General features: G+C 35.2%; 1 protein-coding gene across 3 annotated transcripts in view; it reads right to left on the reverse strand.

Annotated features, from left to right (window-relative positions):
* Positions 1-21,211, reverse strand: part of CFAP54 (cilia and flagella associated protein 54) — a 292,859-nt gene that overhangs the window by 155,863 nt on the left and 115,785 nt on the right. For all 3 annotated transcript variants that reach the window (XM_040491156.1, XM_040491155.1, XM_040491157.1), the window contains 6 exons: positions 17,908-18,036; positions 16,127-16,241; positions 14,277-14,366; positions 13,620-13,746; positions 8,300-8,414; positions 7,212-7,312 (listed from right to left, as the gene is read on the reverse strand). In XM_040491156.1, coding sequence (XP_040347090.1) covers positions 7,212-7,312; positions 8,300-8,414; positions 13,620-13,746; positions 14,277-14,366; positions 16,127-16,241; positions 17,908-18,036 — 677 coding nt within the window. The remainder of the gene's footprint in view (positions 1-7,211; positions 7,313-8,299; positions 8,415-13,619; positions 13,747-14,276; positions 14,367-16,126; positions 16,242-17,907; positions 18,037-21,211) is intronic.

The following is a 21,211-nucleotide window of genomic DNA, read 5'->3' on the forward strand; positions in this document are numbered from 1 at the left end:
CAGATATGAGCAGACCCAGCAGCCAGAGAGGAAGCTCAGGAAGGACAGTCAGCATAAATAAACACTCAGTGACATGGAACCATAAGAGGAAGGCGATGGAAACCCGAAATAGGAAAACATTAGAGAATCCAGACACTGTCAGCTGTGTATTCGAGCTTTAGCAAATGAGTTAATACACTGACACCAGTGGACATAGGATTCAGGATTCATACCATTATAAAAAAGAGTTACAATTAGGAAAAGAGAAAACACTGGAAAATATCCTGTAGCGTGGAACTGAAACTGGACCTATCAGTGTGAATTTATAGTTTTAGACAGATACATAGGTCTAGTTAGGTGGACATATATATTTCCCAGTTCTTTCTGCTGAAAGGGCCTAGAAGCACAGATACATCAGGAGCCACTAAAAGGAATCAACTGGTTCCAGGACCGGGGCAGGAAAGTACAAGATGAACATCTTGTGGTAAATCAGAGGAAGCTCAAAAGCATGATGGGGACACGTCAAAAAGATTAAGGAGCCAGGCTGAAAGGGCTCCTGCTGGCCAAATTTGGAACAATTTGAGACTCAAAATAAATAATGATGTTAATTTGATAAAGGGTATTCACAAAAAATAAACCTACCACAAATACCATTCTTAATAACAAAATGTTGAAAGCTTGAAAGCTTTTACTCTGAAACAGAATCAGACAAAGATGCCCACTAATACCATTTCTTTCAGCATTGAAATAGCAGGCTTAGTGAGAACAATAAGCAAGAAAAAGGCAGTGGGGGCAGGGAGAGTGTAAGGATTGAAAATAAAGGAATAAAACAGTTGGCAATCATAGACAGTATGATTATATATTTATGAAACCCAAAATAAACTATGGATAAAGTATTACAATTAATCAGCAAATTTATTAAGCCCATGGAAGACAAAGTCAATATATTAAAAAAAAAATTCTATTTCTACATATCAGCAACAAACAATTAAAAATGAAATTCTAAAAAGATATTTCTAGTAACTTAAAAAAATACCTAGGAATTAACCAAAGCAAAGATGTGCAAGACACTTTCTATTTTCACAGAAAATAAAAATTATAAGGATAATTTTAAACTATATAGAACTAAATGAGAATAAAAACACTACCATATACTAAAAATTGGAAGATACAGCTAAAATAGTGATTAGAAGGAAATGTGTTAGTCTTCAATGATCATGCTTTCTGATTCAAAGCAATCCCTACCAAATTTCCAACATGGTTTACTTCTAAATGCCTATTTAAGTTTTTTAAATGTATAGAATCATTTTTACTCTATCTTTTCAAAAATTGGTCTCTAATGTGTCTGATTATAGTAATGTGGTTTGTATGAGTACAATGTTTGAAATTTATTGAGACTTGCCTTATAGCCAATACTGTAAATGTTCTATATGTGCTTTAAAAAATAAATGCTTTTTTAAAAAATCCTCTAAAAAATAAGCATTTTCCAGTTGTTGGTTATCCGTGACCTTTTTTTCTCCTAAATTTAGAATGAAGTTGTCAATTTCTGCCAAAATACTACCAAAATTAAATGAGGTAGGCATTCCACATCTGTATGTACTCGTAGTGAAATGTTGGTTCAGGTCTTTTGCTCATTTTCTTTTCTTTTTTTAAGATTTTATTTTTAAGTGTCTTTTGATCATTTTCTAATTGGACTGTTTATTTTTATTATTCTTTTGAATTTTGGGAGGTCTTTATATATTCCAGATATAAGGTCTTTCTTGGAGACGAGCTTTGCAAATACTTCATCCCAAGTGTATAGCCTGTCCTTTCATCCTTTTCATAGTCTTTTACTAAGCAAAAGTTTTAAATTTTGATGAGGCCTGAGGTTGTATGGTAAACATATGTTTAGCTTTATAAGAAATCCCATAGTGTTTTCCAGAGTGGCTGAATCTTTTTACACTCCCACCAGCAGTGTATTAATGACTTAGGTTTTCCTCATGATTGCCAGTATTTAGTGTTATCACTGTTTTTTATTTTTGCCATTAAAATAGGTTTTAATGATATCTGTGGCTTTAATTTGTGTTTCTCTAATGGCTAATGATATTGATCATCTTTTTATGTGTTTATTTGTCATCTATATATAAGTAAAACTTTATTTGTTCACAACATGATTGTCCACACAGAAAGCCTACATCTATGAATAAATTATCAAGTAGTATTGAAGACAGTTGTTTACAAATCAAATTATATTCCTATACAAAAGAATAAAAGCATTCAGAAATGTAATTTTAAAACACTGTTTACACTAATACCAAAAAGCATTTATCTGACATAGCTAATGAAAGATGTATGGCGTCATTATGGAAAATATCATAAAAATTTACTGAAATATATTAAATAAGACCTAGGTATGTGGTCTGTATACTAATAGAAAAAATCAATATTGGGAGAAAAAAAATTCCCAAACCCATCTATATATTCAAACCTATCTCTATCAATATCATGAGTTTTTTGTATTACTTGACAAATTATTCCAAACTACTCTGTGGAAGAATATCCAAGACTTCTTCAATATTGTGATATTGGCCCATGAATAGATAAACAGACTAAAGGATAGAAAAGAGAGCTCAAAACTACATATATGAAAACTTGCTAAATGACAAAAGTGACAGTGATGGCAGAATAGACTATTCAATAAATGGCTAATAACAACTACTCAATAAATGAGACTAGACACTTGGGTACCTGTACCAAAACTACAAAAGATGGGGAAGGAGATTCTTCCTTTCACGATTCACAAAAATAAATTACAGTTAGATGAAACTTCTAAATGTGAAAATCTAAAATTTAAATTCACAGTGAAAATACCTTTACTACCTTGTTCAAAAACAATAAAGAGAAATGTTGACACATTTGACTCCATCAACAATTATAACTTTTGATTTAAAAAAGAAAACTTTTAGGATGCCTGGTGGGTCAGTCTGTTAAGCATCCAACTCTTGATTTCAGCTCAGGTCATGATCTCACAGTTTGTGAGAGCAAGCCCCACATCAAGCTCTGCACTGATGTGCACAAAGCCTGCAATTCTCTCTTACTCACTTTCTCTGCCCCTCCCCAGCTCACACTCATAGTCTCTGTCTCTCTTTCTCTGTTTCAATAAATAAATAAACATTTTAAAATAAGAAAAAAGAAAACTTTTAACATGTAAATAGATAAGCCAAAAACTGAGAAAAGCATTAGTATCCAAATTTCTAAAAATAAATGAGAAAACAACAAGTTTTTAAATGTACAAAGGATCTAAACAAGCAGCCTTGAGAACAGAAAAACCCCAGGATCTAATTAAAACATGAAAAGACTCCTAATCTCATTAGTAAACAAAGAAATTAAAATGAAAATAACAATGAGATACATTTTCACAATTCAACAATCCACAAAAATTTGAAAATGTGATAATAACACCAACTGTTGGTAAAGACATTGAATACTGGAAACCTGACACACCACTGATGAAAAATTTTTTTTTTAATTTTTTTCTTCAACGTTTATTTATTTTTGGGATAGAGAGAAACAGAGCATGAACGGGGGAGGGGCAGAGAGAGAGGGAGACACAGAATGGGAAACAGGCTCCAGGCTCTGAGCCATCAGCCGAGACACTGATGCGGGGCTCGAACTCATGGACCGCGAGATCGTGACCTGGCTGAAGTCGGACGCTTAACCAACTGCGCCACCCAGGCGCCCCCCCACTCATGAAAATTTAAGAGCAACTTAGCAATATCTAGTAATGTGAAAGATGTTCATATCTTGGGAACTGTACTCCTATGTATTTACCCCAGAAACTCTCAACATTTGCATACAAGAGCTTTGTACAAGAATGACCTTTGCACTACTGTTTACATCAGGGAAAACTTGGGAAACAATTTAAATATCCATTTACAGGATACTAAATAAATGAATTTTTATTTATTCATGCAATGGAATACTCTATAGTAGTAAAATGAGTAACTAGACATATATAATCAACGTTAAAAATCTCAAAAGTGTAGTATTGAGGGAAAGGAGCAAAATGGCAAAGCAAATTGTAAATAGTACTACACATTATTTAGGAGTATATACGTATTCAATTGAAGTACAAAATGGGGTGCCTGGGTAGCTCAGTTGGTTAAGCGTCTGACTTTGGCTCAGGTCATGATCTTGCAGTTTGTGAGTTCTGTGCTGACAGCCTGGAGCCTGCTTCAGATACTGTGTCCCCCCTCTCTCTTTGCCCCACCCCTGCTTATACTCTGTCTCTCTCTGTCTTTCAAAAATGAATAAACATTTTAAAAAAACATTCAATTGAAGTATTAAGTCACTTGTGATAAGCATGATAAATGACAATTTTGGTTAGTATTACTTCTGGTTTTTACAAGGGACAAAAATGCATTCCAAAAAGGATGCATGAGACTTTCAACTGTGTTTCAAAGTTTTATATTTTAAACTGCATATAAAAAACTGTACATGTTTTTTGTTATATTTTATATATATATATACTATATATATATATAATAAATATATATATATTTGTTATTTTCTATGCTCATCTAAAATATGTCATCTTTCAGGTCATGTTAGTGGGGTATTGGGAAACTTTTCAATTAGCAATAATTGCATCTTAGATAAACATCATTGGCTATGATATTACCACTGCCTGATGGAGAGTTTCGAGCAACAGTCATTAAGGATACTCACTGGGCTTCAGAAAAGAAATCATCAGTGAGACTCTTCACAGAGATAAGAGTTAAAACAGAATCAGTGAGAGATGAAGAATACAATAAACGAGATTGGAAACAAGTTTGACACAAGGAACAGCAGGTTGGAAAAGCAGAGGAATGAATTAGTGCCCTACAATATAAAATAATGGAAAATAATGAAGTTGAACAAAGAGAGAAAGAACTATGCAACATGAGAATAGATTTAGGGAACTCAGTGACTCCATAAAATGTAATAACATTCATATTATAGGAGTCTCAGAAGAAGATGAAAGAGAAAGGCAGGCAGAAAATTATTCTAAGAAATAACAGAAAACTTCCTAATCTGAAGAAGGAAGAGACATCCAGATCCAGGAGGCACAGATAACTCCCATTGAAATCAACAAAAGCAGTCCAACACCAAGACATATTACAATTACATTTGCAAAAATATAGTGATAAAGAAAAAAATCTTAAAAGCAGCAGGATAAAAGAAGTCCTTAACTTACAAGGGAAAACCCCTAAGGCTAGCTGGAGATTTCTCAACAGAAAGTTGGCAAGTCAGAAGGGAGTGGCATGATATATTTAAAGTGCCAAGCGGGAAAACTCTGCAGCCAAGAATACTCTATCCAGCAAAGCTATCATTCAGAATAGAAGGAGAAATAAAGAGTTTCCAAGACAAACAAAAACTAAAGGAGTTCATGACCACTAAACCAGCCCTGTAAGAAATATTAAAGGGGACTCTCTGAGAGGGAAAGAAAGACCAAAAGTGACAAAGACGAAAAAGGAAACAGAAAATCTCCAGAGACAATAACAAAACAAGTAATAAAATGGCACTAAATACATACCTATCAATAATTACTTTGATTGTAAATGGACTAAAGACCCATCTATATGCTGCCTATAAGACACTCACTTTAGACCTAAAGACACCTGCAGATTAAAAGTGAAGGCGGAGAAACATTTATCATGAAAATGGATATCAAAAGAAAGTCGAAGTAGCGATACTTGTATCAGACAAGCTAGACTTTTTTGTTCTTTTTTTGTTTTTACCCTGCTTTGGTATTAGGGTAGTACTGGCCTCATGGAATGATTTTGAATGTGTTCCTCCTATTCCATTATTTGTAAGATTTTGATAAAGATTGTCATTACTTATTTTTTTTTTAATGTTTGGTAGAACTAGGCAATGAAACCAAGTAGTATTGGGCTTTTCTGTTCCGGGATATTTTTTATTCTTAATTCAATTTTCATTCTTGTTGTTGGGCTAAGAATATTTCTTACTTCTTAGATTCAAGATTCATGATTCAGAGTTTTGGTAACTTGTTTTTTTTTTTAGGAATTATCGGGTTTTTTTCCAAGTTATCTGATTTGTTAGTATACAATTGCTTATAGTAATCTGTTATCACACTATGCATTTTTTGTAGTTATTTGTTCTATTGTTTTCTCTTCCATTTCTCATTTTGGTTTTTGAGTCTTTTTTTTTTCTTAGTTAATGCAGTTAAAGCATTGCCAATTTTGTTTATTGTTTGGAAAAACTGGTCATTACTTTCAACATTATGTTATTGTTATTCTGGTCTCTATTTTATTTATTTATGACTTTTCTTTGTTATTTCTTTCCTCTACTAAATTTCAGTAAAGTTTCTTCTTTTTTTAGTTCCTTGTGGTATAATGTTAAGTTGTTTCCTTGCACTTTTTTTCTTAATGTAAGCATTTATAGCATTAAAAATGTCATAATTTAAATTTTTCTTTAATGTTCATATATTTTTGAGAGACAGAGACAGAATGTGAGTGGGGGAGGGGCAGAGAGAGAGAGAAAGACACAGAATCCGAAAAGGCTCCAGGCTCTGAGCTGTCAGCACAGAGACCGACATGGGGCTCGAACTCACAAGCCGTGAGATCATGACCTGAGCCGAAGTTGGACACTCAACCGACCGAGCCTCCCAGGTGCCCCAAAAATGTCATAATTTAAATAAAGAAAATAAAGGAACAGTCAAACAGATAGTAGGCAAATACCAACAAAAACAAAGTGAGAGTGGTTCTATTATGCATATGTTGCTCTTAAGATCCAAATTACTAAATAAAGAAGGACATTTTATATATATAATGACGGTACGATATATAAAGAATATATAAGAATCATAAATTCATACTCATAAAAATAGATGATAAACATTTCATCATGATAAGTTTTATGGTTTCAGTTTTATGAACAAGAACATCAAGCCCACTAATAATTAAAAGTAATTTACCAATCAGGTTCTTGACCACCCTACCTAAACTACTACCTCCACCCAAGGCCAGTTACTCTAGGCATATCATCCTGTTCATTTATTTTATAAAACTTATCAGAATGTTAAATTGTCTTGTTTATTTGTGTGTTCACTTATTTAGTGTGTTCCTATCATTAATATGTAAGTTCCCCAAGGGCCGTGATCTTATCTATCTAGTCTACCAGTGTATCCCCAATGCCCAAAATAATGCCAACCACATAGTAAACATTTATGGAATTAATTAATCAATTACTACCTTTCATGTTCCATCATTTCAGCAATAGATGGATTTTTAGAAAAAAATTCTCTTAGAGTTTCCTTTCTTTTACTTCTTTTTCTTGGCATCATTTCTATAGTCTTAATAAAGGAGATAACAAAAATGTTACAAATTAAATCTAAACTATGAACACAATATTATAATTTATTCATACTCTAATGTTTATCTCTTGACAATGAAATACAGTGATATCTTTATAACTTTCAATTAAAATTACTATCAAAAGAAACAAAACAATATATGACTATAAAAATACCCACATGGAGAGGAGCCTAGCTGGCTCAGTTGGTTAACTGTCCAACTTCAGCTCAGGTCATGATCTCACAGCTTATGAGTTCGAGCCCCATGTCGGACTCTGTACTGACAGCTCAGAGCCTGGAGCCTGCTTTGGATTCTGTGTCTCCCTCTCTCTGCCCCTCTCCTGCTCACATTCTGTCTCTCTCTCAAAAATAAGAAACATTAAAAATTTTTAAAAATATCCACATGGGGGGTGCCTGGGTGGCTCAGTCGGTTGAGCATCCGACTTTGGCTCAGGTCATGATCTCGCAGTCTGTGAGTTCGAGCCCCGTGTCGGGCTCTGTGCTGCCAGCTCAGAGCCTGGAGCCTCCTTCAGCTTCTGTGTCTCCCTCTCTCTCTGCCCCTCCCCCTCTCATGCTCTGTCTCTCTCTCTCTCTCTCTGTCAAAAATAAATAAGCATAAAAAATTTTTTTTAAATATCCACATGGTAACTTAAGAATTATAATGTATTATATAATAATAATATTGTTTATTGGTATTTCCTTCTGTTTCTTTTTTTTTTCCTCTTAAGAAAGAGAGAGCAGGGGAGGAACAGAGGAAAAGGGAGAGAGAAAGAATCTTAAGTAGGCTCTATACCCAGCATGGAGCCCAATGCAGGGCTTGATCTCATGAGGATGAGATCACAATCTAAGCCAAAATAAGAATCAGGCACTTAACCAATTGAGCTACCCACGCACCCCTATTTCATATTATAATAAATACAATGCAGCCAATCATTTCTAGATACATGAATCTCTTAATTTCATTAACTTAAAATTCAAAACTCTTACTCTTCCAATCTCCATTACTGCAGCTTTGAACTTCTTCAAAGGTTTGCCTGTCTTTTTACACAAAATATTGTCTTTATATTTTGTTCTTTTAATTCCAAGTAGGGATTCATTCCTCCTAATACAAAAATAAAAAGTCAGTTAAAAGGATCTGTAAGAATTTACAAAATTATCCCAAAGCAATAAATCTTTAATGAATGTTGTCACTGAAATCGTATGAGAAGAATGTCCAAAACTGTTTGTGTCTCATGCATAAATTAGACTGTGATATTCCTGATCATCAATGAATAACTGCCCTCTCGAAAGAGCAAAATGTAATTCATACCATAACATGTGATGAGAGCTGATGTATGACATAGAAGAAACAGAATTGAACTGAAAATAAAACAACATGAACACATCCCTTTAAAACTGGAAAGATAACTACATAAGAGTTTCCCTGGACAAGCTATCTTGCTACCAACAGATTTCAGTCTCTTTGGTTCCATCATGTCAAGGCTCTTAGCTGTTATCATGTTCTGAATACCAACAGGTGCTAAGCATTTTATGTGACTATGAAAACTTATCCCCTCCTCCAATGACTTGTAGAAGTTCTTAACCTCATTTTTTCAATCTGCCATGGGCCCCTAAGGTAATCCAGGCCCTTCCAGCACTGTGAAGTCTCATTATCCCTCCTTCTATTGATACTTATCATCTACTGTCCCTGAAATTTCCATTTTTTCTAAAATTTATATTTCTTTGGGTAGGTATTTGCTAATTCCAGCAAAACCCTGCTATCACATGATAAATGAGATCCAAAAACTTAAATTGAATAAAATGTAAGGCTAATGAAATGGAAGGCTAATGAAATGACTGGGTGAGTCTGGATAACTAGTTACAGGAGTTGGGGTTTCAAATTCACCTTGGTCCCAATGGCTGTTGGCCACTTATTTCAATTTTAATGATGATCCTGGATCCTATGGTTGGTTGGGACTCCAGCCCAGCTGCAGCAGTTCCAAGAGTCCCCCAGTTAGTTGGCATTCAATTGGCAAATGTTTTGTCTCCATCAACTAGGAGACAGTGACCAGTGACCAGTGACCACTGGGAACTTGGGGAACCACCCTGTGCAACTTGCATCTGGAGACTGGTTGCCTGCTATTTTCCAAGCAGGTTGGTCTCTTCTCTATCCCCTGCCTCACCCACCCTCCAGAATGCTTGACCTGGTTTCTGTTACTGCAGAAAGATACAGGAAGGAGAGAAGGTCATGGATATACACTTGTCATCTTCCAATTTTCTCAACATTCGCCTTCATGCTCTGCAGAATTCTCACCCACTGAATCAATTAAACTCCTCCCACTTCCTGACCTCTTCAAAGAATGCTTCCTCCTAGCTTTTTATTTTGTTTATGGTATGTTATGAAAAATGGGATTTTTAAATTTTTACGTAGTGTTATTGATCTTTGATTTCATGGCTTATTCATTATTTTAATTACTTGTATCAACACCTGTTTCTGACTAAAAACATTGAATCCCAATGCCTATCTGCCTATAATTTCAAAAACAGAACTCTGTTATACTTTATCTGATAATACAAATCTCTCTTTTGCTCTTTTTTATTTTTCAAATATATTTCATTATTCTAGGTCATTCCATAAAATGAATTTTATTAGAATTACATTAAACCAATAAATTAATTTGAAGATAATAGAAATTAAAGTAGTCCATCTGTCCATCAAGTAATGTACTCTGTCTCTCCATTTATTCAAGTCATTTTTAAAAATATCCCTTAGTGAAAATGTTTGATCTTCTTTTATTAGTCTAAGTCTCCTCACAAATCCTGATAAATTTAATCCCGTGCTTCATAGAAATGGGATCATTTTTCCATTATACTGTCTAGTTGATATAGGAGAGCTATTGGCTTTGCATCTAGCTATCCTATGGAATTCTCTAATTAGTTCTGATAGTTACTGGTTAATTAGCTTAAGTTTTAAAAAATAATTATTTGCAAATAGCAATCACTTTATCTCCTTTTCAGAGTACTTCACTGAAGAATTCATTTGACAAGAATTTTGGAGACCCTATTTTGTGATAATCACATGAATTCTAATCTTAAATTCTATTTCTTATTTAATGCTTTGGCAAGAACTTTCACAACAATGTTAAATGATAGAAGGAATAAGTTTCCTTGTTAAAAAGCTAATTTGAACAAAAAATATTCTTCTACACCTAATTTGCCAGGAATGGTTGTTGAATTTCACCACATGACTTTCTAGCGTATGCTAAAGGTTCCTTTGACTACCAATAATAATTACATTTGCAGATTTCCTACTATATTTATATTGAGAATAAGATCTACATTTTCAATGCTGAATTTATAAGCTAGTACTTTATGAATTTTTGTTTCTATATACTACTGATTTAGAATTGACTATTTTTAAAATTCTTTTTATAAAGCTGCTATCAGAGACTGGTGTGATAAATTTAGTAGGAAACTTTAAACCCATGTGCTGAAATAGCTTTATGTAAAGTAAAAATTATCTGTTCCTTTAAAATATGAAAGAAGTAGCCTAAAAAAATCTGAACTATTCAATTTTTTACGATTTCAATCAATTCTTATTTAAAAAATTCCAGATTATCATCATTTTCAATTAGAAATTTCTAATTTATTCATATTAAATTGTATATGCTATTATCTAATCGTTGTTTAACTGCTTCCAAATGTATGATTATTACCTCTGTGGATTACTTGTATTTCACTTTCTCTTATTACGGTGGCTGGAAATTTGCCTAATTTATTCTTATCTCCAAAGAACTAGTTCTAGTAGTTACCAATTAAATGATTTTGAAACCATTATTTAATTTCAACTTTTATTTTTATTTTCTTTTTTTTGCTTTCTTAGATTTATTTCATTTTTCTAATTGCTTGAGTTCAATGAAAGTTCATTTGATTTTATTTTTAATTTTTAGTAATAGAGGCTTCTAAAGCTAAAAATTTCTCTATTTTGAGTACTTTTCATGTTAGGGTTTCTCATTATCATTAACTTTCAAAAGTATACTTTCAGTTAGATTTCTTTTTTGATCCAATAATTACATATGCCAGTATTTTTTTATAAAATTTCAGTTTTAGGGGCACCTGGGTGGCTCAGTCTGTTTAAGCGTCCAACTTGGGCTCAGGTCATGATCTTACAGCTCGTGAGTTCGAGTCCCACATCAGGCTCTGTGCTGTCAGCTCAGAGCCTGGAGCCTGCTTCAGATTCTGTGTCTCCCTCTCTCTTTGCCCCTCCCCCATTCGCACTCTGTCTCTCTCTCTCTTTCTTAAGAATAATTAATGTTAAAATTTTTCAGTTTTATTATACTGTAAAACTATGTGGTCTTTACAAATTTTACTCTAGGTTACCTATTGAGCCTTATTCTGCAACTTAAATATTACTTTTTAAATATTACTTTTTAAAAAAATTACTTATTAAAAAATATTACTTTTTAAAAAATTAATGAGTGCTTTAAAAGGTGTTTAGTCTCGATTGGCTATATATGTTAAATTAATCTTACTAATTATATGCATGTTCTGTGTTCTTTTTATTTCTTTCTAAAGTAGCATGTTCAACTCTCTCAATATTATTATATTTCTGTCAAATCAATCTTGTCTTCTCAGCAGTTACTTCCATATACATTGATTTTTTTTTTTTTAATATAGAACATGAAAATTCATGGGGGCCTGAGTGGCTCAGTTGATTAAGTGTTGGACTCTTGATTTTGGCTCAGGTCATGACTTGATCTTATGGTCGTGGGATCTGCCCATTTTGGGCTCTGTGCTGGCAGCTTAGAGCCTGCTTAGAATTCTCCCTCTCACTCTCTCTCTGCCCCTCCCCACTCATGTTCACTTTCTCTTTCTCTCTCAAAATAAATAGATAACATTAAAAAAAAAAGAACATGAACATTTATGAAATACTTTTCCATTGTCATTTATAAGCATGATTGATAGAATCACCCACTTTGAATGTGAAAAGGTAGAATTAAAAATAAGTAACACAGAGATTATTCTTTTTTCTTTTTGAAAGAGTTTCCTTTTTATTTTTTTTTATTTTTGAGAGAGAGAGAGAGAGCACACATAAGTGGGGGAAAGGGACAGAGAAAGAGAGAGAATCTTATTAGGCTCCACACTCAGCGAAGAGCCCCCAACATGGGGCTCAATCCCACGATCCCGGGATCATGACCTGAGCTGAAATCAAGAGTCAGACTGAAATCAATGGTCAAATGCTCAACTGACTGAGCCACGCTGATGCCCTGAATTATTCTCTAAAATATTACTGGTACAATTCATAAGCTGGGGTGGGGGTGGGGGGTGGAGAACCTGAAGTTTAATCTAAATCCCCACACCAAAATAAATTCCACATGGATTAAAAGATTAAATATAAATCATGAAACCATAAAATTGGAAGAAAACACAGCTGCACATTTTTCTGTTGCAGAAAATCTCTTTTGTGCAAAACTATGTTAAGCATATGAACATAAAAAGAAAATAGGTATTACTATCCAGGTAGAAATCAAAGTTTTGCATCTGTTCCTCCTCTATATTCCCTGAGTTGGAGAAGAACATCCTAAAACATCTGCTCAGACTTGAAAATTGAAATCATTATGAATTTAGTCACACTGCTCAATCTCCAACCTTGAGTCTTTTGTTACACCACTGGTCAATGATTCTAAGCCACTTACTCTGTTTTCCTCTTTCAAAATATCTACTATTCTTAGGTTGGACCCCCACAATCAGCCCTCCAAATTTCACCATACACCAAGTGTCTTCTGATTCTCTTTGGTATTAACAATGTTATTTGTAGCTTCCAAACTTCTAATTTCAGCTCTGATTTTTTTTTAATTTAATAGAACTTTCTGACTAATTCTCTGAATACCGTAACCTGTGAAATTTAATGAAAGCAATTTCCTCCTTTATCACTTGAAAATATGAAGCACATAAATTCCAAGCTTTTTTTTCTAATAAATGAAGTGCCTGTTTTAGGAAGAATGTTTTTCTACATGTTTTTCTGAGATTGTTTCCCTTTTGCTGCCATGTTTTAAATAGACCTCATGTTATTGATGCTTCTTTTTACTAAAATGAGAGACAGATCAATGCATAATGGTGAAAGGGAAGACCAGTTGTTGGAAGAAAATGTTTAGTTATTTATCTATTTACACACACAGACATAAATCCTTACTGTCTCCTAAGTGGCTGTTTACCCCACACTACGTGCATACTCCACCATCTTTTCCATCCACTTTATATATCTTAAAATGACAATGTTACCTATCTTTTAAAGCTTTAAATATTATAAAATATATACTACAAATACCTTTTTAAGAAGTCATAAACAGGATTTGTTATCTCCACCATAAGATGAAATTTTTCATCGTTCATACATTTTAGCATAACTTGTGTAAAGAATTCTAGGAATCTAGGTCTCTGCTTAAATTTCATAACTGTGAAAACAAAGAAATGTATAGCAGTAAATGTGTCAAGCACTCCTGTCTTTCCAAGATCAAATAATCCTTTATGGTCTATATTTCATTTGTTTTCCAAATATCTCAGTGTTGAAAACTAGTTCATAAAAGTTGCCTCTAATGTCAGACAAGTTGGGGGGAAAAGTGCTAATTATCAAAATTACTAGTTATCCTAATTTTTATTTTCTCTCACTCTGAGCTAAGCAATAATGCTGCTATTTCTTCACAGCTGGACTTGACAATCACTCACATTTTTCAATTACCTAATACTCATAAGCTTCATAATATCACTCACTACCAAAATAAGTCACCATCAAAGTTCTGTCTTTCCAGATTTTAAATCATATTACTTGACAACCAATAGTTATTTTGTGTTATTCTAAACAGGTAAGAACTCAAAACCTTCTGTCTAGAAAAGTGAGATCTTTCAGACAACAACAAAATCCACACAATAAATGATCTTCAATAGAAAATCAAGTGAACAGCACATATACGTTTAGGTCACCTACCTTCTTTCACAGCACCTTTGACCGACCAGTTTAAAACAATAGGGTAAAGAAATACAGGGTCCTCTGTTCCTGAGAGTTCAGTTGTAACATCTAAGGTTTAAAAAATTAGTAAGTTGTAGGTTCTGTTTAACGTGAATAACCAAAAATGAAAATTCTTTGGAAGAATGTTCAAGCATTCATTCTAAATTATGTGCTTTCAAAATATCAACTACATCATTATATTTGGGGGCATTAAAAACTTCAGTGATCTTAGTTATTTTCCTTTCATTTTTCCCCCTAAAAGCCAAGGAGATCACCACCAAAGAGGTGAAGAGTTTCTAAGGCTTGAGTCTCTCATATTCAATGGCTGTCATATTACCAGCAAACCCCAGACTCAGAAACATACCAATTATGTTAACTTTATTTTTACAAAATTACTTTTAAAAGACCGTAAAATATACAATAATGAACAGCACAGCCACTGGAGCAAGGCTGCCTGGGTTCAAATTCTAACACCAACAATTTTTAGTTATGAGACCTTGTTAAGTTACTCATCTTCTCTGTGCCTCAGGTTCTTTACCTTTAAAATGAGCGTAAGAGTAGCTCCCTCATATGGTTGTTATATAAGGGCCATATGAGTTTCAATATGTATAAAACACTTAAAATACTTCCTGGCACACAGAAAGTACTGTTCAAAACTATTATTTTATGATTGTTTTGTTATTAAATCTGTTGTTTAGCTAGTAACATTACATTGTGCTTCTTAGTAAAATGTTTTTACTGACAAAATGAAAATAATTCACATCTCTAAAACACTTCACATTTTAAAGAATTATATTTTTATAATGAGACAATTACAGCTTTCCCAAAGCTAGGTTTACTGGTTGTGTGAATAATAGAGCATTGGGTTCAATTCATTAATTCAACTCAAAACAGACTTTGAAGAGAGAGAGAGAGAGAGAGAGAGAGAGAGATCGATCCAGGTCAGGGAATTGTGATCCCAGATAGAACTGAGGCACACTAAGAGAGGTAAGGTCAGGACACAGAATTCTGCAAGTAGTCAGTTCCAGAAAGGCTGAGGGGCCAAAAGTAGAACCTCCTACTTGAGGAAAATGTGGAGAAAAAAGGTACTCTCTTATTCTTCCAGAAGGTTTGAAGTACCTGCTAAAAAGCAGGTGATAATATTTATCATCACTAGAAAATAAATCAATTTCTTAAGCAGATTTCCAAACTGCAAACTCCAAAATTCTAATCACTGTATGCACAGTGGTCCATTTTGAAATTCCTATTTGGGACAATGACCTAAAACTAAACCACTCTTTCACTTGAGCAGACTGTGGTTCAAATCACTCACTCATTAACACACTTCACGCTATCCTTTTATTTGTTACATTTCTGCCTTTGAAAGAGTAGTGATTCTCAATTTTGCGCTCCCCTCACCAATACACTTGGCAACATTTGCCTCCCAGTTGATTGTCAAAGCAGGGAAGATGGTGTGCCAAGCATCTAGGTAGAGGACAGGGATGCCGCTCATCATCCTAGGGTACTCCACAGCAAAGAATTAGCTGACCCAAATCGACAAGAATGTCGAGGCTGAGAAACCCTGCTTTAGAATCAAAAATAAGCCAGCTATGTAATCCTGAATAAATCACTTAATCTTCATGAACCACATCAGAAAAAAAGCAGTTAGCAATCCATTATTAACACAGTATTTTTAGGATTAATGAAATAATGTAAAAGCACCTTAAAGGATTTATTTACCAAATGCTAATCTCATCTTAATCCTTTTAACAAAATAGTTTCTTATTTAAAAAAAAAAAAAAAACATAATGCCAAGTAGAAGTATACAGAAAGAAAAAAAACATGACTACATTGCTTCGTCAGTTTGAGTAGGTGGGTCTCCAACAAGGCCAGCTGTTCATTTATTTTTTCAGGTAATAATATCTGCTGTGGCTTCTTAGGCTTGTAAGACTTCTTAGAAGAACCCTAAAAACATTGGCTAAGTGTCAGAACGTACTTCAACATGTTTCAACAATTGTCACTTTGAAGTAATAATCTTTAAATTACGATTTCATACCTTCACACCCGGTGGATAAAAACTACAATCTACATGGCTAGGTGATACAAATGAATAATTAATAATAACAGTCATTTCATCCCAACTAAATGACAAACACAATACTCAGTATTTTATGGAGATTAAACAAAATATTTCTTCTCTTCCCCTCTCCCTTCTTTCCAGTAACTTCTACACCCCAAAACCCCAACTAGCACCATCCCTTCAACCTATACACACTTTTCTGAAAGCAGCTGAGGGTAGAGCTCTAAAAAATCCTCAAAAGAAAACTCCCATCTTGCCCTCAGAAAAGTATTCCTTTTTCCCTTTTCTTCTTTCCTTTCTTTTTTCCCAGAGGAGCTTCTTTACAACTAAGCTAATTGCCTTTGCTGCTTTGCCTTTCATTGAAACATAACAAGATCTGCAATTAGTGGATTAAGTATTAGTGGATCTGTGCTCAGTCTCCCCACCATGTTTTCAACAGTCTGAGCCTGAGAACTGAAGTGTTAATGTCTCCTGTTCTCAAACAAACAAACAAACAAACAACCCTCCCAAGCCCCTACAGGCTTAAAGCGTCCTTGAGGGGCTATAACAATTTCTGACTCTTATAAATTAGGCGTTAGCTTCTCGGTCCCTACAGTCTTAGAAAGAAGTATGACAACATTTCACTGGGCTTGGGGCTCCATGGAAGGACACATGGGGTCCTGCCCTGCAATGATGTGAAGGAATAGGCTCATGAGTCAAGGCCTGGGTGACATAAAGGGCCTGGCGGCTGATGGACTCTGACAGTGAACAACAGTAGGTGGAAAAAACCCTCAAAATGCATCCAGCTTAATCAAAACTCTCTCTAAACAAAATGACCCTTCACCCCCCAAAAAAGTATTATGGCTTAAAAAAATTCGTGCAGTAAAACAGTGGTAGTTTTTGAAGCATTTTGTGGCAAGCACACACTTACTTTGGCATATCATTCATTATATAATAGAGACAGAGATGGGGCCAGTCCAACAGAAACAGAGTCTAGGGTTGACAGTCTCTCTCCCCACCCCAGTCAGTGAATTAGTAGGCTTCAAGTAATTCCTAGTGCTCCTCAGAAGTGAAGCAACATTTCAAAATTTGATCTATAAAAACACATAACCGTATGGTTTCAAGAAAAGGCAATACAATGGGAGGCAGATACTAAAAAGTAGTCTTAGACATTAGCAGTTTCATAAAGAAGACAATTTAGGTGACACAATGAGGTTAGGAAAAATCTGTGAACAAACTAAAAAGCTCTGAAGGGTGTTTACTACATTCGCTGACCCACCCAGAATCATAAAATCAATTTGGGAAAGACTTTACAGGGCTTTGAGTCCCCTGTCCAGCTGGGCATAGGAAGCTCTATCAACACCTGATGGTCAGTACTGGTGAGAGAGGCTCTTCAGTATCCAGCATGGATGCTTCTAAATAAGGAAAATCTTTGCTATATACCACTTTTTGTTTATATAAATATGACAAATTTGAAACTAGTCAATTTTCTAACACATTTGCTAATATCACATGACACTTAAAAGACTCAAATAAGTATATGTTTTAAGACAAGAAACAAAAATCAATTACCTCCTCTTGTGTTTCTTCTTGGTCAGTCACACCAAACAGAGATTTGCACCCTGATGTGATGTCTAACATCTTTTTTCCATAATTTATAATCATAACTGCCAGGTCATATTCTTTCCATGAACGCAGAATCTAATTGAAAATATTTATTAATTATAATTAAATATTATTAATTACCCCTTGTCTGTTTTCAAGTGTCATCCACCATCTTTCATAAACTCAAAAGTCCCATTAATGTTTGGGTCTAAGAATTCCCCTGATTTTGTTAAGGAAACTGGTAATTTACCTCCAGATTATATTTCCCCACAATTAAAGCTGCACGATTCCACTGCTTTAAATAAAGGACAAAATAACAAGATTATCTCCTCAATAATGAATTTCCCATATTTCTGGGACATATAGCCATATATGTTTCGGTATAGGAAGTTAACTGTTAAGAAAATATTTCCACTTAACACACCCATGTTAAAACAAAATCATTCTAAAAAGTCCATATAACCACCACCTCCTGTCTTGAGTTGCTTTCTATGTGAAATGGCATAATTACTGACATCAAAATGTCTGGGTTAGGGGGTGATTTAAGATTGGTAAATGATTCATAAGACATTCTAGTGGTGGACTAGACTAGAGACAAGCTGTGTTGGGAAGATTCTCCATGAACCAGAGCTGAAATCATAAAAAGGGAAGCTGCTCTCATCCACAATTTGTTACTAATTACTATTCTGGCCTTCTCTAGCCTGGCCCTTACTTAGTGTAAAGCACTCATCTCCTTGTACTTTAAGCTCACAAAATATTGAGCCAAATATAAATTCTGACACTCACTATGGTTTCAGGCCTTCATGCCTCCCTACTCCTGAGGCATTTCTCAGAACAACTTGCCCACTTTATTTATAAAGCTTCACCTGGTCATGAACATCTGGGCGCTAGCATCAACTCTAGAAAGGTTTCCCTGGCCAGCTGTCTGATTTGCATAGGGGACACCTTCATGGTGAACCCCATAAGGCCATTCTCTAAGAGTATAAATAAGCTTGTAGGAATTTGTTAGATGTAGGTGTATTCTGTGAAGCTGAGTAACTTAGTATTTATTTAAGATAAGAAACAACTGTTACTTCCCATACAGTGAAAGGATATATACACGGGTGTTTGCATAAATCTGATAATACCTACCTGATCCAAGGTGCTAAGAAATAGAAATACTTCGTGGGACCCGGCAATAGCGTTAAATTAATGCTGACCATGGAACTGAGTGTGGGAAGGAAAACGGTGAAATAAATCTTGAAAAGGTCGATGGGGTTAGGTCAATCAGGGCTTTAAATGCCAGGCAAAACAGTCCAGTGTCATTATAAAATTGATATCAGAGGGAGTATGTTGTATTAGAAAGCAGAAATGAGCTGATGTTTGCTCTCCATTCAACTTTGCTCTCTGATGTAGGTGGAGGCTTAGAACTAGAAAGGACTGTGTCGTCTTTTCCCCTTATCTTCATATGACAGTACATGATAAATGATAACGAACTTTTCCAATCAAAAGGGAAATAGAGAACCAATTCTACTTAACACACCAAATGGTGAACAGAAATAAAAAGACTATGCCAGATGTTTAGCATAATAAGTTTTGAACAATGCAAACATAACGGCACATTTAACATGACTTGTCTCAGAAGGTGGCACTTCATTTGGAATTCTGGTAACTTTTAGAAAAAATACTGCTGTTTAAAGACGAAAGATTGAGTCATCTGAACAGATTAGCAATGTTTTAAGCAGAACAGAGAAAGGACACAGAGCCATCAGACTAATTGGACTTTCCATGTCATAACAGAAAATCCATACAAAAAAATGTGTTTATAAAAAAATGAACACCTGAAACCTGGGACTCGAGGCTAGGCCAGGGTTCTGGGGTTACCGTCAGGCTGGAGGAAGCTTCCGAAAGGACAGTTCTCAGCATATCAATTTGGGACAGAAGCAGCTCTGATATCAAAATCGTCACATTAATATACATTTTACTTTTTACAGATGTCCAAAATACATTCAGGGTCATTTCTATAATAATATCACTTGGGTCTCAATGTGATTCTTCAAGTTGTGGGGGAAAGCTAGTGGAGTTGTGGATGGCAAGTAAGGAATCGCAGGGCCAGTCCCAAGCTGCTGTGTGCTATGGGAGAAAAATCACACAAGGCTGAAAGAGGAGACATGTGAATTCAAGGACTTCAACATGCACTAGGCCCCAAATGCTGGTCTTTGGTTCTAGGTCAGTACTCTCTGCAATCATCCACAGAAGCTGCTGCAAAACCTCCCATTCTTCTCAATCTCGGAAACCCACCCTTACTCCTTACTTCCTTACTCTCAGCAAATGACCTTGCTTCCTTTTCACAGAGGAAATGTAGGGAAACTAGCTTATCTCCTGTCCAGAAACCTACCTACACACTCACCTGTAACTCCAGCCATCCTACTCTCCTGTTAGTGGAGAGAGGTCAATCTCCCATCCAGACTAACCCCTCCCACCTGTGCTAGGACTCACCGCCTCCTGCCTTCTCAAGGATCTTGCTCCTATATCCTCATCCTTTCCCTATCCTGGCTCCTCTCCTTTAATGGTCAAATGTGGAGTGCCTGGATAAGCAGAATTGGTTTGTCGGTTGGTTGGTTGGTGTTTTGTTTTGTTTTGTTTTGAGAGACAGAGAGAGAGAGAGAGAGATTGAATCTTAAGCAGGCTTCAAGCCCAACATAGAGCCCAATTCAGGGCTCTGTCTCAGGACTGTGAAATCAAGACCTGAACCAAAATCAAGCGTTGGATGCCTAGCTGAGCTACCCAGGCACCCCTGGTTGGTTGGTTTTTAGCAGGAGAAGTTGCTATTGGCAACTTGCAACCTACAAGCTGCGTTGGAATAGTTTCTTTGTTCTGAAAGAAACATTACAGTAGCTGCTATTAGTTATTTAAATGCAAAGTGAGTAGTTGTCCAGTACCCTGGAAAGAGAGTATAACCTGGCCTTCTTTTATTTGAAAAAGACATTCCTCTCCTGGAAATACTTACTGACGGACAAATCTGGGGGGCGGGCAGTGGGGAACACCAAGCAGAGAAGATATTCCAAAGAAAAGTAACCTTGGAAGATATACTTTTAGTCCAGCATAACACTAATTAATGTGTGTACAATTGTAACATTAGAAATGGAAAGGGGCACTTTGGATTATGTGGGACTCCTGCTTTCTCACTGGTTACACCACATGATAATGGCAGCGCTGATAGCACCAGAGAGATTCTCAAGGTTGAGGTTGGGAATGACAAAACAGCTGTGGACCAATCAACTCTCCTCTT

The sequence above is a fragment of the Herpailurus yagouaroundi genome, unplaced genomic scaffold (genome assembly GCF_014898765.1).
Source record: "Herpailurus yagouaroundi ecotype Mexico unplaced genomic scaffold, PumYag 182, whole genome shotgun sequence".
Lineage (NCBI taxonomy): Eukaryota > Metazoa > Chordata > Mammalia > Carnivora > Felidae > Herpailurus > Herpailurus yagouaroundi.